We start from the raw sequence: 16,166 nt of genomic DNA, 5'->3' as shown, positions 1-16,166 counted from the left end.
TGCAAATTTATTTGCTCTTCACTAACTGCACTGAGCTTATTTAAGCTTTTCATAACCCAGAGTTCATCTAGGTTTTTATTAAAAATATAAATAAAAAAAAATAAACCAGAGCTGCACCATACTACTGTATTAACAGGTCAGCTCGGAGATTTAGTGCATTGTGGAAAAGGTAAAAAGATTATAGTACAACAGGAGGCAACCTTTAAGTGGAACGAGTCATTCTGCTTATAATATTACCTTCCTTATTTAATCTGAACTCACAGTTTGCAGTAATTATAACACTATGAGCTCATTCACAGGAACAACCACGAGCGCCATTATTATTATTATTAAACAAGAACCAGTTCCATCGAATGTGCTGAGGCTGAAGAATAGACGACTCAATGGGAAGTCGTGTTTGTGCTGAAGGATATGATCACAAGAATACCTGTCAGATTACACACAGTATTAACCACAGTAGATGCTGGTGCAACGTATCCCGTAAATGCATAAGAGAAAAAACAAAAACAAACTTGTTTTGAACCTTCATCAGCCATTCAGAAACTACTAAACAAGTAAAGAAAACAAAGTCCAAAAGCCTTCATATAGAAATTAACGAACCAGTGGAAACACTTCAATGGGTTACCAATCCGTACACCAAGAGCTTCTAAGCAATAGTTGGTGCTCATGATGAAAGTCAACACTAAAAAGCAACACCAACCATACAGTGTGGAGCTTTCATTTTGGTTTAGGAGGATTTTTATCTTTTCTACAACAAACCGATAAAGGGTAGATTTAATTTCTAACTTTGAGGAAATGGCTCAACTTTGGATCATCTCAAGCGGTCCACCACTAAAAATATGACCCCCAAGATCTCTCTGCGTCACAAGACATCTATGTAACAAGTAGCACTGAACATTTTGGGAGTGACCCAAGTATGAATTTTAGGTTTCAAGACCAATGCTTTATTCTATAGGATGGTATAAAAGATATGGGGAGGGGGGGGTGTAAATGTTACCGGTATCCAATGAGCACCATTCAAGTGGTAGGCTGACAACAAAGATGTAATAAGCCTATGACCTTAGACCTCCACCGATTTCCAAAGTCAATACTACAAATCATTATAAAACCTTGAGGTCTTTAATATAATACACACCGATAGAAACTATGATAATTGTGGAGATCAAGGCTCTGAAACATTCTTTGGAGACCAGGTTATTAAAGGTTCTCCTCCTCTGCAGTAATATCTGGACACTTTTAGAAGCTTCACAATCATTTAATTCCAGCACTGGAATATTTGACTGTTACTCATACAGGCAGAAATCTCCGACCAGAGGGATACTGGGAAAAAAAAAAAAAAGATAAAACTTGCATGCTACAAGTTTCCAACATTCTGATCCACTGAAAAACAATTCTTTGCCTGCCAAATATTCCAGAGCTTTTCACCAGAACACAATTTGAGACCCTCATCAGAAACATTACCATCCTCAAGGTACAGAAATACAATTCTCCGCTAACGTCCTGGTACTTACTCACTTTTCCCAAACCCTCTTGGCACTTGAGCAACTAATGGTAATTGATTGCAGGCTGAGCACAACGTGGCAGGTTTTCCTTCTAGCAATCACTAATGCAGGAACTGCTGGCAACAGAGAAAAATCACCTCCCTACAGCCCGAATGAAACCATAGCCTTACAATACAGTGCACAAAGATGGTGGAGACCTAATTAGCACATTACTACTCATGGTTTTTCCCCAAAATACTTACAAATTGCTAATCTATCACCAATTACTATAATCATATTCAGCACATGTAACGTTTTGACATTATCCATAAGGCTACGATCCAGAATGAAATATTGTAGTATCCAGCACCAGATTACATCTATAGGTTTATCAAATTCTTATTTAGGGTTCACATCAAAACATTAATAACCTTGGAAATTCATTGCAGTTAGAAATTGAAAAGTAAAAATTCCAATTTCCAAAAACAAAGTAATTCAGTCTTGTACCTACAGAAATCTGTCCAGATTATAAGAGGTTAGCCGATCGCTATGGCCAAGAGCCCAAATGAGAAGTAATGGACACTGGAGGCTTTATTTTTTTTTGCTAAAAACAGAAGCATAGGAGGAGTTTTTGGACAAGAACAGAAGAAAAAAAAAAATAAAAAATACAGTTTACAACCACCATCTTATAGTCACAGTACAGGGGACCTGCAAGACCAAACTCCAGCTCTACGCTTGGAACCAAACTTGGATCAAAGCTCAAGGAGGGGAGTCCTTCACTAGAAGCAAGATGAAGACGAGAATAAGGCCTCAACTTCTACAAGACTCTTAATCCAACAAAAAAAAAAAAACACCCCCATGCAAAGTCCGGTCAAACAATGATTCGAAAGAATAATGGCAGCCATCTTGCCCAACTCATCCATGGCATATGGTTAGAGAAGCATAGAGCATTTTTATCCAGATAGGCACAGGCCATTTCAAGCTCAGGGTTTTCTGCATGTGGTAGCACCTGGCAAACCCGCAGTTCTGCCTGTAGTGCCACCATTAGTAACAACATTGGTCTGTCTACTTCACCCATGGCCAGACAAGCATAAAAGCATGTTTAGCCAGATTAAGTTTTGGTGGACCAAAACCCATTGGGTTCTGCATCTGCTCAGGTTTAACTGGTTCTCCCACCATGTGTAACAAAGTTTTTTTATTCTTAGGCAATCAGATATTTAGGAGAAATTTACTACCCATCGGGTGCAATTAATGAATCAAGGTGTACCAAGGTTTTTAGAATTATTTTTTCGCACATTTGTTTTTATTGCTATGATTAAGGGCTAGTTGCGCCCGAAAAGCGTAAACAATATTGATCTCCTGTTTATAGACTCAAATAAATTCCAGGTTTTAAATTCATTTTGGACGCAAGTTTCGGTTATTTCCTTCCGCTTATCCACTGCCTAGCAAGAAGTCATGAAACCAACCAGGTGCAGGTGAGCTGATTATTCCGCTCTTTCTCCACCATGTGTAACGTAACCCATTTGTTCACCTAAATCATGGCTAGAGAAGCATAGGGCAGGCTTATGCAGACAGGATAGCCCAAAGAGCTCTACAGCTGCCTAGTTTTGCCTGGTGCCAACACAATCGATGGTGCTTTGACTGAAGAGTCCATAATAGATATGTAGCTCTAGTCTACAACATGTGAAAAAACAAGACGTTACCAGGCTATGACAATCCCTCTAGACCAGTTAATAGATTTCACTGGACCCAACACCTCATCTCCAGGCTACTTTCATGCCAAGACAACAGCACCACACAGCAAGTACCTAAAATGTGCCAAGAGTTCTCCAAGAGCCACTGCCAGACACTTCAGCCAGTGGCCTATTTATAGAGAACAAAAAGGATCGGCAGTCCAAAATAGGACATGCAGTATCCACATCTGCCATGATATCTGTCAAGGTAAAGTGAGGAGGCCCCAATACATAATCAAACTGTCGGCCAAACCTGCAAGTTTGGCCAAAGTTAGTTTAAGGGTACCTGGCCTTTAGGCTGCATTCATAGGTCTGTATGAATTGCGATTTCTGGACCACACATGGATCTCCCAACCAGAACTCCGCAGCCTTTCATACGTCTATATGACTGTTGAGTTCTTGTCAGGAGACCCGCGGAGAGTTGGGAAATGGATCGCTTTGCTTCTGGGATTCTCACAAATTCATAAAAAAAGTGAAATATGGAGGAGCTAACACTATTCTTCAATTCCTGGGATTAGCATAACACTTTTTCCTCTTCTTCACATTTCCTCAACAGGAAGCAGTTACAAAGGTTGCACAAAGGCCAGGACAACAAATAAAGGCCAAGTTCAAAAATAGCCCCGATACCCAAGTCTGTAAACCGCACACAGATTAGAAAGAGAAAATACAAAAGCCACTCATTGTAGGGAAGGACAGAGAATGATTGGAGCACAGCTGCACCGTGTACTCGTGTTAATAATTGACCTAGTTGCTTCAATAGGCATGAATGTAGGGAACATGTTGCTGGATGCTGGTTGCTCGAAATCTCCATCTTCTCCGTTCCCCTTCCCCCTACCCCTGATATTCCCAGAGCAGCCTGGCGCTTGCAGTGTCAGCCGGAGAGCTGCATTCGAGCACAATGCCTGCCTGTTGATTGCTAACTTGCCTTTTATATACTGGCCTCTTCTTCACGGTGATCAAAAAAGCCTCTGGTAATTGAAAAAACAAGAAACAGGATGCCCGTCAAGCTGGGCCAAGAAGACTATGGCTTCCTCAATTCACATCCTGGTTATTGCTACGTGGGGTAGACATTATTTGCCCGTTTTGGCGGAACGCGTTGTAAATATCTAAATGAATGGAAATGAAACATTTCCAAAAATGAAACTGCTTAAAAAAGGGGTTGTCCAGGGAAAGCTGGTCATCTCTCCATAGGATAGGTGACAATCTATAGATTGGCACTTTTATCCCTGTTACAAAATGGAGTGGCAGGTTGGACATCTGACCGCAGCTCCATTCATCCTCTGTAGGGCTGGAGAAAGCCAGTGTTTGGCCGCCCCATAGAAAGTGAAGATAGGTGGTTGGGCACGAGCACTGCCGCTTTATTCTAAGGGCGCAATCAGGCAGCAGTACAAGTCGTACCAAGATTGGAATGCAGGATATGGACTGGCCAGTGGCACTCCCGACCCAAGCGTGACAGCTTCATGTATCTTTATGCAGCGGGAGATCCGCCGGCCAGTCTATGCACGGTGTTCCGATCAGTTTCCCATTTATACCGCCATCTGACTGCACCCTAAAGGTGATAAAAGATCCCAATTCTGCCGATCGGTGAGCGTCCCATCGGTCGGATCAGACCCTGATCTACAAGTGATCACTTATTCAATGGATGGGTGATAAAAATTCTAAGTTTAATATTTAGTTTTTTTTTTTTTTTTTTTTTTTTTTTTTAAGAACTTCAACAACGGTCAAAGAAACATCGAGAAATAGCATCAGTGGGGCACAGTTGACAAGATCACACACCACTGCATCAACCTCTTCCGGATAGTCATACTCCTTCGACTTTAGCTTCCATCACACCGTGCCGGAAATGTAAAAGGCAGACGTACACATCTGATGGCTGTCGGAAGAACAAACTACTCAATCCTGCTCTACCCTGGCATCTTTTTGGGGGAAGAGTAGGGGGGGGGGGGGCCCTGTACACATTGGATTGTTAACCAGTCCTGTTGGTATATATGGCTGACTCAACAGTAATTTACATGTGGCCTTTACGTGAAGCTCCTGGGTCCAAGTGAAGTGTCCATCATAGGCTCCCACCTACAATTTATGATATTGGTGCCTTCTACGTGGCCGGTGCCCTCATGCACTATGGTCTGAGTACGAGTGTTATCTCTAAGTGTTAGCCCAAGTGTTGTCTATCTAGGTACTGAACATACTGCCGTACCAGATCCACATTACAGCCATAACCACCAGTTAATCATCCATTGCAATAAAACTTCTAATGTATTTTAAAGAACAGTTTGTGATTTTTGACCGATATTGGCAGCCATAATGGCTGTTGATTCAATTGTCTGGATGACAGAAATCCTCGACCATCTAGTTATGTACACTCCAAACTACTTCTGCGCAATATAGCCACAAATGGGCAAAAAAAAAAAAGAGGCACTTTGCGATCCAGCCATATTGTTAAGAATTATTGATCTGGACTCGTAATGTGCTCATATACTATAACACTAATTAAAGGCAGTTCTGCAATTAACATTGATATCATGTCATGCCAAAAAGGTATCCGCCTGTTATTCCTAAAAACAATTTACAGTAGGTCTTAACCCAAAACTCGAGAAATATACGCACAGCTCGAAATGTCTTTCTACTTCTCCGACTAAAAAACATTTACATAAAATTCTCGTCACGCATGGCCAGTGACTCAAAACCTTCCAGAGAAGAGCCGGAAAAACAGGACATTTAAAAAGAAAAAAATAATAATCTAATCTATCGCCCCACTGCAATGCCTCGGGTCATAGTCATATGATCTCATCTGGTAGAAGTAGGAAATGAGAAACTTTAAATCTATCACCTTCCTGCTTCACCTGCAAAAGGCAGAGCATGGAATAACAAAGGGGCCGTTGACAGTGATGGGTGCACACCCCTCCGATGTCCTAAGAAACTTTAAAAACACAGTACGTTTAAAAAATAGGGGGAATGCTCTCCCATTTTCAGCACTTTTTTGGATAAACTTGATACTATACAGTGTGCGAGTTCATGGGTCAAATTTGCAGCCAGCACCATATGCCAGAGAGCGGCATAGGTCAGAGGGTTTACACATACAGATATCGGAAACTCTCAGACGTCACTGTGCTGTAACCTCCCTCTCATTCTAATGTCATATCCCCCCAAAAATAAAAAAAAAAGTCAAAAACAGTCAACTCCGGGAGTCATCCACGGCTGTCAAGTCATTAAGTATTCTGTAGCCAAGTTAAGGCTGAGTAGATCACTACGAATGGGCGAAAGCCATTAAAGCCATCAACACTGCACCCACGAGAGCGGTTACTCTAATTTTCAAATGTTAAATTTGACAAGTATGCAATGATACGTGTCCAATCAGCAGTTCTTGAGTCTGGAAACGCTGGGAGCTACGATAGAGGCCAAAATGATTGTCACTCGGCTTTCAGAACCAAGTCATCATCATGCTGAATTTTTAACTACTTTTTATAGTCACTATCCACCCCCCCCCCCTTTACATTTAAAAAGGATTTTTCTGTTCAGACTGGGGCTAAATAAAGCCTTTGGCCACAGCACACAAAGATTCTATAATGTGGCTACACACAAGTGAATGGGGTGAAATGAAATGATGACCCACAAGGTACCATAACAAGCTAATTGTTCAAAGTCAGAATCAACTGAATTATTTGTGTTTTGCTTGTTACAGTACTTCACAAGAAAGTTGCAAAAAGTTGGAAGCAGTTGGGAGTTTTTTCAACTTGCTTGTCGGGGTACCTTACGGGTCACAATGCAACCCCATTCACTTGTACTATACCACCATGTAGCAGCGGCATACAGCCATCTTTGGCTGCATGACCTGTGCCACAGCCAAAGTCGCAGTATATCTCCAGCTTTATGTTAGAAAAGTTATTTTAGGCCATGGTTTGTTTCCATGAAAATATATTGTACACATATCTCAATGCAATTAAAAGTAAGGGTATTCAGAAAGTCATCACTACTGAATTTTTCTTTGTAGATCATATGTCTTATGCACTATACGAGATGTCCCTTTGCATTCCCACAGAAATATGTATGTACAAAAGAGAAAAATAAAAAAAGAAAGAAAAAAACAAAAAAAAAAACCAAACGCAATTTTGCACATGCTATGGGACCATGGATTAATTATGGTAGCTATAATGGAAGATGCAAATAGCACAATATCTGAAACATACTAACACCATTAAGCCCTGACAATCGTCCGTGATTCAGAATCCATTTTGATTCCTCATTGATCAGAGGAGATACATTTTATATAATTTTTGCTCAATTTTTTACACCTTGAATTTACTACTCATATTATATATTCACATCGATAAGCCTCAGTGATAATAATTAGCCGGATTCGTTTAACCTAACAACGTTTAGGTTTTCTAATTAAACAATTTAGCAGGGTCGCTGGTAGAATACTGATGGAGGATTTTCATTCCATGGACATATATAAATAAAAAAAAAATAAAAAGGTCTTTAGTCTTCTACCAGTACAGGCCATTAAGTCAAAAATCAATACGATCGAAGGTCAGTGTCATTGCTTGCATTGATTAAAATGAAATGACAGGTACACCAATCTCCGCTCATGATAGGGACCTGGAATGTCACCAATTTAATCTTACCATCTCACTAAAAATAAAAGTGGATCCAAAAATCAAAATTACCCGGCCTTTCCTTTTAAAGGGGCAACTTAAAGGGGACTCATCATAAAGTCAAAAATAGCCAGTTTTAGCCTTCATTTTATTCTCGCTGCTCCCCTGAGTATTCCATTTTTTAGTTTTTATAAATCTGCCATACGGTTCCTGAGCTACAAGCCTTTTTATTCAGTGCGAATATTTATGGTCTTCACAAGTAGGCGTGGCTCACAAGGTAATTATGCAGAGCAGCCCAAAGACACGCCCTCTAGAGAAAGACCATAAAAATCAGCACCAAACAAAAAGGCTCATATCTCTGGAACTGTACTGTAGATTTAAAAAAAAATAAAAATCTGAATACTCAGGGGAGCAGCAGGAATAAAATCAGTGCAAAAACTGGCCACTCTTGACCTAGTGATAATTCCTCTTTAAAAGGGACTCTCCAGACTATAAAACATTTCTGCTACATAATGTATCATATTAAGTTTGCAAGAAACACCCATAGATTAATTGGGTTATTGGGGAGTGCAGCTACTCTAGTAATGCTGTTTTAGGTGTTTGACAACCCAGACATCCAGAATGAGAAACGTATTCATAGCCATTTACCGTATGCAGGTTTTCTATCAATATATTAGACTTGTTCTTCTTAGAGGGAAAGATCAACTGACCATCGACGGTGTAAGATGTCGTCATGACTCTTCCCTGACAGCAGATGTCAGGGAAAAGAAGGATTGGGCACGCTGAATTTCAACATGCCTGATCTTTTTATGCTCATGGAAGATAATCCAACATCAGCTTATTGCGCTCTCCCTATTGAAAACATGCCAAGTGGAGCGTGACTGTACATGGTATATTCTGGAGAAATAGCCACTGGGCCAACAGCTGCTATTGGGTATGGCCACTCTTCGGGAAACAGTCTTAAGATGGCCATACATACAATCATACCTTACATTTTTTTATGTCATTACCCAATTTGTCTTCTACAATAAAAACCCAAGAAGTAAAACTTTAAACAACTCCTGTTGCCTACATATGGCAGAGGCGGCCATATTGTATGCCAAATTCTGTAAAGCTTCTCAATCCATGATTAGTGTTGAGCCACCCCCGTAGTGTTCGGGTTCGGTTCGGTTCGTCGAACACCGGGATGTTCGAGGAACTGTTCCTCGAACTGTTCGTCGAACACCTTAGAACACCGTCGAACACCGTTAAAACCAATGGCAGGCAAACAAAAACACATAGAAACACATAGAAAACACCTTCAAAAGGTGTCCAAAAGCTGACAAACTGCTCAGAAGATGCTTTCTTTAAAAAAGCCGGCCGGCAATTCAGCAGCGGCATACACCGGTACCCGACAATTTAGACATGAAGGAATAGAGCCTCACACATCGATTAGATAGATAGAAACATGTCAGTCACATATATATGAAGTACAGTGACAGTGTTGGTTACTGTACTTGTCATTTAGTATTAAAATAAAGGATTTATTATTAAAAAAAATTGGCGTGGGGTTCCCCTTAATTTTAGTCTCTAGCGGAGGTTAAGCAGACAGCTGGGGCAGATGTTTGAAGCCTGGGAAGGGGGTAATACCCACGGAGCTTCCCAGGCTACTAATATGAGCCCCCAGCTGAATACATAGCCTTTACTAGCTATTAAAATGGGGGACCCCCCAAAAAAAATGACGTGGGGTCCCCCCTAATTTAATAGCTAGCAAAGGCTAGGCAGACAGCTGGGGGCTGATATTAATAGCCCAGGAAGGGAGCCATGAATATTGGCCCCCTCCCAGGCTAGAAACACCAGCCGTCAGCCGCCCCAGAAATGGCGCATTCATAGGATGCGCCAATTCTGGCACTTAGCCTCGCTCTTCCACGCTGCCCTGGTGCGGTGGCAGGGGGTAATAGGGCTGGGGTTGATGTCAGCTTATAATGCCAGCTGACATCAAGCCCAGGTTAGTAATGGAGAGGCGTCTATAAGACACCCCCATTACTAACCCCATAGTCAAAGTTAAAAAAAAAACACAAACACCCAGAATAAAGTCCTTTAATTGAAATAAAGACACAATCCTTTATTGTTCTAAATTAAACCATACTTACCATCACGCCCATTCCAGCTGAAGCCAACGATCTCCTGCAATAAAAGAAAAATAATAAAGCAACATCATCCTTACCTTTCCATGGTTCCCACGACAGCTTCAGCTCTGCTACATCGAGATGACAGGCTGGACCGCAGCAGAACGCTGCCATCCAGCCTGTCATCCCGCAGACACTGAGAAGCGCAGGCATGCTTGCGCTCTGCAGTGTCTGGCTGTGACGGCATAAAGATGAGACGAGTTCATGTCCAATGAACTCTGCGCACCTCATGCACGTCACTGACAGCGTGGGAGAATTCTCCTGCACTCAGCACTTCAGCGTGAGAATTCTCCCACGCTGTCAGTGAAGTGCATGAGGTGAGCTCATTCATGTCCAATGAACTCAGCTGACCTCATGTACGTCACTGACAGCGTGGGAGAATTCTCACGCTGAAGTGCTGAGTGCAGGAGAATTCTCCCACGCTGTCAGTGACGTGCATGAGGTGCGCCGAGTTCATTGGACATGAACTCGGCTCATCTGGATGCCGTCACAGCCAGACACTGCAGAGCGCAAGCATGCCTGCGCTTCAGTGTCTGCGGGATGACAGGCTGGATGGCAGCGTTCTTCTGCGGTCCAGCCTGTCATCTCGATGTAGCAGAGCTGAAGCTGTCGTGGGAACCATGGAAAGGTAAGGATGAGGTTGCTTTATTATTTTTCTTTTATTGCAGGAGATCGTTGGCTTCAGCTGGAATGGGCGTGACGGTAAGTATGGTTTAATTTAGAACAATAAAGAATTGTGTCTTTATTTCAATTAAAGGACTTTATTCTGGGTGTTTGTGTTTTTTTTAACTTTGACTATGGGGTTAGTAATGGGGGTGTCTTATAGACGCCTCTCCATTACTAACCTGGGCTTGATGTCAGCTGGCATTATAAGCTGACATCAACCCCAACCATATTACCCCCTGCCACCGCACCAGGGCAGTGTGGAAGAGCGAGGCTAAGTGCCAGAATTGGCGCATCCTATGAATGCGCCATTTCTGGGGCGGCTGACGGCTGGTGTTTCTAGCCTGGGAGGGGGCCAATATTCATGGCTCCCTTCCTGGGCTATTAATATCAGCCCCCAGCTGTCTGCCTAGCCTTTGCTAGCTATTAAATTAGGGGGGACCCCACGTCATTTTTTTGGGGGGGGTCCCCCATTTTAATAGCTAGTAAAGGCTAGGTATTCAGCTGGGGGCTGATATTAGTAGCCTGGGAAGCTCCGTGGGTATTACCCCCTTCCCAGGCTTCAAACATCTGCCCCAGCTGTCTGCTTAACCTCCGCTAGAGCCTAAAATTATGGGGGATCCCACGCCAATTTTTTTAACAATAAATCCTTTATTTTAATACTAAATGACAAGTACAGTAACCAACACTGTCACTGTACTTCATATATATGTGACTGACATGTTTCTATCTAATCTATGTGTGAAGCTCTATTCTGTCTGTTATAAATTGTCGGGTACCGCTGCTGAATTGCCGGCCGGCTTTTTTAAAGAGACGGTGCATGAAAACACTATTATTTTTTTTGATAAATCCTTTACGCTAAATGACAAGTACAGTAAGCAGCACTTTCACTGTACTTCGTATATATGTGGCTGACATGTTTATATCTATCTAATCTATGTGTGAAGCTCTATTCTTTCGGTTCTAAATTGTCGGGTACCTGTGTACGCCGCTGCTGAATTGCCGGCTTTTCATGTTTCACTGTGAGCACTGTTCCCATCGATTTGGGCAATCACTGTAATGCCACAACCACCATGGCTGTGGCATTACAGTGAGTGGCAGACAATCCCTGCATGATTGGTGCTCTAAATAGCACCAGACATGCAGGACACGCTTTTGGTGCACGAACAGTTATCGAACATAACCTCGAACAGCCGAATTTTTTGCAAATCGTTCGGGTTCGTCGAACAACTCGAACACCGCCCAAAACAGCTCGAATTTGAGATTGGCGAACAGTTCTAGTCGAACACCGCTCATCTCTATCCATGATATCAAAGTGAACCGATATACCCAATATGTTTGTCCAAAATGTAAAAAAAAAAGTTATTTCCCCAAAGAGAACATATACTACTAATTCAGTCTCAATTCAAAGTTTTAAAAAGGGAACCACCATAGTACATTTTGCTTGTAGACCATTCCTGGATCTTCAAGCAAAAATGTCAAGCTGGTCGCAATTATTAAGCCGATATATTATGACCTGGGAGGTAATAATCATGCTAGGTCATGCAGAATCGTAGAAGAATAGACAGAAAGTCATTATTTAGCGAGTGGACCATGACAAGATGGCATCTTGGACAGGTATATGGGGCATGAAAATTTATACCAAGGTCAAGAAAAATCAATGTTAGATGCGGTGGTAGGGATGTGCCGTTCCATCCGAATTAATAGGAAATTTTTTTTAAAAAAGATTATGAACATTAGCAAAACATTTGTGAACAGTAGGAGACCCATCTAGTAATGGGAACCAATCAATTGGACTTGATGTCAGTAGTCATCTGGATGATCGAATGGATGTATTGTCCATTATGGAGAGTGAAGAAAAAAGAAGAGTTGTAAAATGCATGAGGCAGGATGGAATCAAGGCAGTCTGTTAAGACAGCGTTTGGCTCAGTCACACAGGCACAGCATACTGGTCACCCATGCAATAGTTGGCACTACGGTATTTACCTCTCACGAGGACATCCTGACGAGACTCCCTGCTCCCAAGAGCATTGGTGACTTCGCATAAGAAGGATCTGTTGACACGGTTGTCCACTTCATCCACGTACAACACATTGTTCTTTGCCCGGACGGATGTAGGAAGTGGGGTTCCATCCGCACTTTAGTAAATAAAAAAGCACAAAAATTACCCCCAAGTTAGTAACAGAATGCACAATTTTAATGTTCAGGAGGGAGAGGAGGGGAGGAATTTGTCAAAAGCTTGCACCACTAATAGTGAGGACCATCTTGGTAAGGCCACAGGAGAGAAAGGTCGAGAAGCATTTCTCTCATCAATGCTCGAAATAAAACAATCAATACCATGGAAAGAAAATGGAATAAGTGGATTTTGGCCTACACATTTAATTAGGGTCAATTTAAAGAATCTAATTCAACTCAATAATTGGATGAGACGAAATCTAATTGTGCCGAGAGGTACACATTTGGAACCGTTAATTCAGGTTTTAAAAAAAAAAAAAAAAAAAAGGGTTCAAAACACCAACGCCAGAGTAAGGAACCCAAGAAACCAACATTACATGGAAATATGGTCTTCCTGCAGCCCATCATATTAAGGCATTACTTCCATGTAGTCATGAAGCAGCCAAAACTGAAACCCAATCAGAGAATTTAAGACTAAAGGGTTTTTTAAAAAAGTGGTTCCTAAACTTCCACAACAATATAAAAGAACAAAAGCAGATAGTACTCGCCCTCCCCAATTCCAACGCCACTACTCCTGTCTCGGTGTTTTGGCTACAGTGGTGATGTCATGTTGAAGGCGCACATCACCACTGCAGCAAATCACTGAACTCATGTAGACAAAATGAGTCGCTGAGGTCAACACTGCTGCCAAAACAGAGACAGGAGCAGTGGAGATGGAGAGCCTATGCTGGAACAGGGAAAGGCGATCATCAGATTTTCTTATGTCACATGACCAATTCATTGGGGCCTACTGTTTAAAAGTTGAACTAAAATGTAAGAAAGTTTGATATATTCTAGTGTTGATCTTTTGGAGGAGTTAAGAGTCTCGAGACCAGTGAAACAAAATGGCTAAAGCACTCACACTACGCTCAAGCAGAGTCGCTGAAAGTGTACTCAACGCTCTGCTCATTCTCAAGTATAAAGTGGGCAGATAGATTTCTTGATTTGAGCAATGGGTGGGAGTCTCTGAGGCCGAAACCTTTACCAATAAGACATCTAAAAATTTGTAATCCAAGCAAAATTGGTACCCCCAAAGGTACTGCGACCACGTCAAGCAAGTCGCAAACAAGCAGACGACATGGTTGGACTTCTTGCGTCTTGTTGGTCACGGTTGCAGTACGACCCCTTTTAGCTGAATTGCAGATATGTAGCAGCAACACCTACCAAACGTCCGTGAGACAAAGTTGCCATGTAGACCTTGCATAAGTTTTACCAAAAGCAAGGACTATCACATATGAAAAGCTATTTCAATATGGAATATTTATGTACACTTACGTCTTCCAGATGTATGACGTTGGAGGGGGGTTTCCTTTTCCGTTGCAAGTGAGGTAGACACCATTACGATGCAAGTGCCAATTATCATCGAAACCCTCAATGGTTACCACGGGTGTATCTACAAGATTAGGGGAGTTACAGCATAAAGGGTTTGTAGCATTTATCATCGACAATCTAAAAGGCGTAAAGAACACCAAACTGGACTTGGTCAAGAGATATTAACGATTCTTACATTGGACAGATAATTTCAATGGGATGTTGTTTTCTGTAGACTCGTAGTTGATTATGCAGGTGACCGGCATTCCATCAGCGGTCCAAGTTGGTGTAAGCAAGTACTGGCTGACTACAGTGTATGTCCCATCAGTGTTATTGACCATGTTATTGCTTACATTGCCAGGAATGGCAGCATGCCATGATATTCGGGCTGGAGGCCTTCCATTGACAGAATTGCACGTAGCTACTACCTGCTCTTGGTCACCGGCGACAACCTTGGTGTTGGCTTCTGCAGAATTCTGTGGAATGGCTGAAAGTAAAAATAGAGTTGTAAATCTTAGGAACCGAAATCCATATAACATATTTGGAAGAACCACAAAAACCAAGAAAAAAGGCATAATAGTCTTTACTGGTATAACATTTAATGCTGCCCCTTACATAAAACCTTTTTGGGCTAGAGAATGTCTGCACACCATGCATCATGCTAAAGGATTTCTTCAAGCTGCTCGGAAAACAGGTAGGCCAGTTCCCTTCCTTCTAAATTCAATTGTATTGGCGTCAAAGGCTATGTGCCCACCTTGCGGAAATGAAGCAGAAAATTTCTGCATGTCCTCTCCCGGAAAAACGTATGCGGAATTTCGCAAGCGTTTATCGCGCGTTTTCTACATGCGGAATTGCCTTGCATTTTTTTTATTGCATTGCAAAAGCAATTCCGCATGCAGAAACACAAAATTAATTGACATGCTGTGGATTTTTGTGCGCATCAAAAATGCTGCGGGTAAATCCGCAGCATGGGCATAGAACTTGCAGATTCTCATTGGGGAACATGGGGTGCGGATTAACAAGCGTTTTACAAGCGTTTACGCTGCGGAAATTCCACAGCATATACGCTTCTAAAACGCTACGTGGGCACATACCCTTAAGGATGCGGCATGAGCGAGGAGCATTCATCAGCTCCCGGCCCTGATGTGCAGCGGCGTGAGGAGGTCACCAAACTACTGACTGCATCAGGCTGCTGCTGTCTCTGCTGTACTGAAGATGGCTCAGAAGGTGTGCGCTCTATCAAGACAACTTGTAGGCTTTTATTGTAGATGGGTAACATAGTATGGTGGAAGCAATGTGCCGAGGTTGGAAAAGTGTGATAAGGGGGTGAAGTATAGAGAGGTGGCAGTGTGAGGGAACAGTATGGAGGGCTGGCGAGACACTGAAGATGAGGATAGCATAAAAGGAGGACAATGTAAAGGACCGCGTGGCAGTTATTAGTTCATAAGGGAGTCAGTGTCGTGGTTATAATTTATAAAGGGAGGACAGTGTGGAGGCAATGTATCGTAAGAGGGACAATGAGGTTCACATTTTATGTAGAAAGCACATTTAGGGGCTTTTATTTAGGGGCATAGCATAGGAGATATTTTTTATTCATGTGGCATTGATGACAACTATTTTTAAAAAAGTAGGTGCGAGGGTGTGCTGCAGAAGGCTGGAGAAGAGTGAATGCTGCAGAGACTAGCTGAGAATGTGAAATCTCACCATGGCGCCATGTACTATGCAGATTCAAAAAAGGATGGGAATGACTTTAGAGAAGATGTCACCTATAAGGTACCTGGACATAAATTAAAATGTGCGATACTGCTTGCGTCTTATCAGTGCTGTGGTTCCTGTATGGTCCGCTCTCTGATCGCTGGTAACAACTTCATCAGCTCCTTACCATTGTTAAGGACATACTGGGAGTTGTAGGTTAATACGATAGATATAGATACACACACACACTACAGTTGATCACTGTTCCAAGCTTGGTAATGTATTCATGTACCGATAGTGGTTCTG

At 42.1% G+C, this 16,166-nt stretch overlaps 1 protein-coding gene across 2 annotated transcripts in view; it reads right to left on the bottom strand.

Moving 5' to 3' along the window:
* Positions 1-16,166, bottom strand: part of NECTIN2 (nectin cell adhesion molecule 2) — an 83,475-nt gene that overhangs the window by 44,493 nt on the left and 22,816 nt on the right. For both annotated transcript variants that reach the window (XM_073655941.1, XM_073655942.1), the window contains exons 3-5: positions 14,362-14,652; positions 14,130-14,247; positions 12,627-12,778 (exon numbers count right to left, since the gene is read on the bottom strand). In XM_073655941.1, coding sequence (XP_073512042.1) covers positions 12,627-12,778; positions 14,130-14,247; positions 14,362-14,652 — 561 coding nt within the window. The remainder of the gene's footprint in view (positions 1-12,626; positions 12,779-14,129; positions 14,248-14,361; positions 14,653-16,166) is intronic.

This window comes from Phyllobates terribilis, unplaced genomic scaffold, assembly GCF_046119375.1.
Source record: "Phyllobates terribilis strain yellow unplaced genomic scaffold, ASM4611937v1 Scaffold_12__6_contigs__length_324123572, whole genome shotgun sequence".
NCBI classification, from domain to species: Eukaryota; Metazoa; Chordata; class Amphibia; order Anura; family Dendrobatidae; genus Phyllobates; species Phyllobates terribilis.
Note: the sequence above shows the minus strand (reverse complement) of the source record. Positions and strands in the feature narration are given on the sequence as shown.